This window comes from Phaseolus vulgaris, chromosome 6, assembly GCF_051622355.1.
Source record: "Phaseolus vulgaris cultivar YP4 chromosome 6, ASM5162235v1, whole genome shotgun sequence".
NCBI lineage: Eukaryota > Viridiplantae > Streptophyta > Magnoliopsida > Fabales > Fabaceae > Phaseolus > Phaseolus vulgaris.
In genome coordinates, this window is record NC_143503.1 from 33439469 (window position 1) to 33444245 (window position 4777).

The 4777-nt window shown below is 30.4% G+C and overlaps 1 protein-coding gene across 1 annotated transcript; it reads left to right on the top strand.

The window, feature by feature from the left end:
• Positions 1 to 2748: 2748 nt before the first annotated feature.
• LOC137832386 (uncharacterized) lies at positions 2749 to 3745 on the top strand. Its single transcript, XM_068640527.2, has one exon. The coding sequence runs from the start codon at positions 2790 to 2792 to the stop codon at positions 3549 to 3551; it is 762 nt and encodes a 253-aa protein (XP_068496628.1). The 5' UTR covers positions 2749 to 2789; the 3' UTR covers positions 3552 to 3745.
• The last annotated feature ends 1032 nt before the right edge of the window (positions 3746 to 4777 follow it).

The window sequence follows — 4777 nt, forward strand, 5'->3', positions numbered from 1 at the left end:
CACAAGTTTGTATGGTCATATCTTATCATTTCCATCATAGAAACAAACCCAAAATCAAGGTGTCCTTCTTTTCATCAGAGATATATACAGATAGACTAAACATCAATGAATGAAACAGACGAAACCACATCTTTATCTTGCTGTCCTTGGTCTGTTCCTCCAGTTACTACAAATTCCTATTAAATGTAGTTTTATAATTAATGCACAATCTTTTTGATGATTTGATTCCGCAAGAAAGAGATAATTAACCAATTCTAAAACGACAAAGCTTTTACCAATTCTTGCTCCCCAGCATTGAAGTAAATAAATGAACAACTACAACCTATTAATTGTGATTTTCAAAAGCAGCACCAATCAGAAGTATTGAAGAGATTTTTAAGCATATGAACTATGAACTGAAGGAAGCTTTTATTTTAGAATTGTTTCAAGATACGTGTGCCACACAATCTAATGTCACCATCTTGATGTTGGGTGTAACTATATTTAAACTGGTGAAGCAAAGCAAAGGTGTTTGCGATATACGGTAATTAAATGACTAAGTCAATTGGGTCCCAAAACCTTGGGCTGCTCAAGGAGATTTTGCCACATGTTGGTCATTTTAAGGTTTCATGCAAGATGTGCTCTAACCCTCGAATCTTATAAAAACCAGAAGAGTTGTTGGAAAGGACCCACAAAAGGCATTATATTGCCCACGACAAGCATAAGTTACGCAGACTTTAGTCAATGATTGCTTGGATTTTGGTTTTTGTTTATTTGTCATAATTCAAGAGTTCTGCGGATAAAGATACACCTAGCTAGCCAGCTAGGCAGCATTTATAACTAGTCATCTTGTTTATCATTCATAGGAGTCTTAAAATCTCTTTTCATCGCACAAGTGTCTCTGTGGGTCATGTCATATTCACACACGTTCCAACATTTGGCTCTATCATTTCTCACTTTCACTTTCACACAGGATGGGGGAATATCTATTTCGGAATTATTTCTATTCTTCTTTTTTTAGCAGAAACTTTACTTATCTATGACTATTTTCTTTGTTAAAACAGACAACTATGGAAGCATCCACCATGGGAAACTAAGGAGAAAATGTTTTAAGAAATTTAATATTTTTACGGACAAAAGATTATAAGTGTTAATTGTAGATGATTTTGATTCTGGTTTACATTTCATGTTACTTTATGCAATGTTTCATATATATTAATGTTATTTGGAAAAGTGTTTGGATTTTAGTTATTGAAAAAATTTGAAGAGAAATGAATAATCACATAGGAAGAGTGATTGATATTTTAAAATCTTTTATTTGTTTCAATTAAAAGTTTGGTCTTGGATTACTTCTATTCTTGCTTTAATTTGTTTTTTTTTTTTTCTGATGTCTTGATTTATGATCAAAAGTCTTTTGATAGCTTGTTAGTTTGTGTAGTCTGTTTTGTTATTGTTGGTCTCTCAGACGACTTCGTTGATTTTACGTTGGTAGGATATAATATGGTTGCAGAATCTTTCTTTTAAGTGAAATTGTTGGTATAGATTAAATCATTTTAAGTGATTCATATTTATTTATTTTTTTTCTGATAAAAAAATAAATAATAAATCATTGATAATTGTAAAAAAAACTTAACACAGGAGATTACATGAGAGAAAGATACATGAGAGAAAGAATACAGTTCTTTTTAATAACTTTTTTTTAAGATGGTAAAGCCAAATCCTTTTTAATAACATTAGATTTGCATATACGTTTACACACAACATCTTCTTAATATATATTATAAACTTTAATAAAAATCTAAAACAACATCACAGAGAATTCTATTATGATAATTAATAGATATGATATATGAACGAATTATATAATAAAATGCATAGGCTCATCAATCTCTTCCATGTATGTATGTATATATATATATATATATATATATATATATATACACACACATTCTAGAGAATTCCTCAAGCTAAGAACTTCTATATCATCATACAGGTTTCTGTTTATTTTAATGTTCGGAAAACAATACATGAGCCCATGTCCAATGGTAATGAAACAAACAACATTATATTTACTTAATTAACTTATAAAAATAACTTTTCGGCTTGCCTTGTATAAAGTTTGGGTCTGATATCGTTCGAGTGTGAGGAACTATTAAATTAATTATTTATGTAAGAACCTGCTAATTGCTGAATCAACACTTGATATGGGGAAACCTTGTTATGCCTTTGAACAATCAATGCTAACTTATCATGCATGACGTTATGATATTGACTTCCTCTTGTTGCCAAATTCCTTTTTCATTTTCATTGGCAATAATTTTTAGTTTGCATCCTATCATGTTAAATAATTGAGAGAAAACTAAGCCGAATGACCTAAAACCAGAGGCCAAAGGGTACGCAGATATTGGTAGCTATTATATAGATATCATGCATTGTACCAATTTTTGTTACACGTGAGTACATTATTAAGTTTTATATTTATATAGAGTTGAATAACACATTCTTCTCCGTGAATTTAGTGCGTACGTATATTTGTCCATATTCAACTCAAACACATCATATGGTTTAAATTATTCTCCAAATTAGCTGGCACATTTTTGTTCAACATTTTTTTTGGATCATCATTCAAATGATCCAATGAAAACCAAACTCGTAACTAGAAGGGTATATTTGTATTTGTAAGAGATTAATCATTTAATACTTAATCAACATGAATCAAACACTATATGTATAAGTTCTACACAACTCATTTGAACTCCCACCAAACCTCAGCAAGCTTCACACTACTGTCACTTCCCTAAGACTCCTGCATGGCCAAACCACTATATCTAGAGGAAGACTACAAACCAAAACTTCATACCCCTAAAAGTCTATCTTTCTTTGCCTCTCTGTTCTCTCTTTTCATCTACATATGTGTCTTTTATACCTTCAACCTATCTCCCTATTCTCTCCTCAACAACAACATCTTTTGGTTTTTCATGTCCAACACCCTCATTCTCATCATTGCTGCTGACTATGGAGCATTCTCTTCATCCAACAAAAAACAAGATCTCTACCAAGAGTATGTGCGACATAGTCAAGCAAGAAACTATGCCTCCTCATACGTACCCAAATATGATGAACAAGTTCATAAACAAGAGATTAATGTATTGCTTAAACAATGCATTAATCCCAAACAAGAGCAAGGGTGTAAGGTGTTAGAGGAGAAGAAAGAAACTGTCTCTGATCAAAATATCCCAGAACGTGTACTTGAAATTGTGGCAATAAACCAGCCTAAGAAACCTAGTGAGTTCTCCAAAAGGCCAGCACTTCATTTGCATGATGGTAATGGAAAGATTGCGGAGAAAGCAACTCCTGCAAGAATTTACCAGCGAAGTAAATCTGATAGATCCAATAGAGTGAAACATGTAGTAGTGAATGAGAAGAGAGTGGAGGTGGTGCAAAGATCAGAGACTGTGAAGGTAAAAGCAAACGTTGAAGAAGAAAATGAGTTTTCTAAGATGTCAAATGAGGAGCTTAATAGGAGGATAGAGGAGTTTATTCATAAATTTAAATCTCAGGCAATTAACTAGAAATGTCTATCAAATTTAGAAGGTCTGAGTTAGAAATTCAGAATCTATGGACTATGTTCCAAAGAATTTTGCGTTGTACCTTCTGTACTTGTTTTAAATGCTGTCTTTATGGCATAGACCTGTTTCAAACGTTGAATAGCTTACTCATCGTTTTCTGTTGTGATACAATCTTAAATATTTTTATTGTCCCATTAGTTTGGAGTGTAACAGTGTACACCTTGAACTTCTTCTCACCATCTCCATTTCTTTTTCCTAGAAATAAGTTATTAGTGTAAAAATAACCTTCCATTAATTCACAGAAATGAAATTGTAACCACAAAATCACAGGTAGATATTTGTTCTTGAAGTTGTGCAAAATCATGAATAATAACATAGCATTTTTGAGAGATTATATTGATTGAGGTATTGTGGGATCTTGATTTCATTTGTGTAAAAGGTGAAGGCGACGGTTGAACAAACAATTAAGATTTGTATGCACTGTGTACACGTTGAAGACGGCTTCAATTATGACTTGTCAATGTATTGCTATTTAAAAATGGTTATTACTAGACTTTTGTTAGGCTGTTTTTTTATTTGACTCAATTACTCACCTACCAACCTTTTTATTCTTTAATTTTCCCTTCTCATTCTAAATTTTCATTTTTCTTCAATCATAGATAGCATGTTTTTTTAACACATTTTTTTAGAATAAATTAATTAAATTATATATATATATATATATATATGTATTATTCGTGATTCCATATGTTTTAAACCTTTTAGGGTGATTGGAATTGATTAAAGAGAGTTGAATTTGATCTTTTATACTCGTTTTCATATTAATATGATTTTTTTTTCTTTTAAAATTAATATTGTGAATAAGTTAAAATATCCAATAATAAAGGTGGAAAACAATTCTTCAATTAGCTTAAGTTCCATTTTGTACTATTTATTAGAGCTTTAATATTTAATTAATATTTCTTGCAAAAATTCTATTTACGAAATTAATCATGTATACAGCACACATCAAAATAAATTTTTCAAATAAAATATATTAAAATAAGAAATCGTGATATATAAGTAGGTAGATATCTTATAAACTGTTTTTGTAAAATTAATTAGAATTAAAGTTATTTTTAAGTAAATATGAGAAGAGCTTTTGATAATATATAGAACTCTCTCACTATTTAATAAAAACTTTTCATTTAATTATTTATTTTATAATTAATACTCTAAGGATGCCGATT

Bases quoted from the DNA above. Each gene is read 5' to 3' on its own strand.
- LOC137832386 (XM_068640527.2), top strand. From the start codon at position 2,790: ATGGCCAAACCACTATATCTAGAGGAAGACTACAAACCAAAACTTCAT.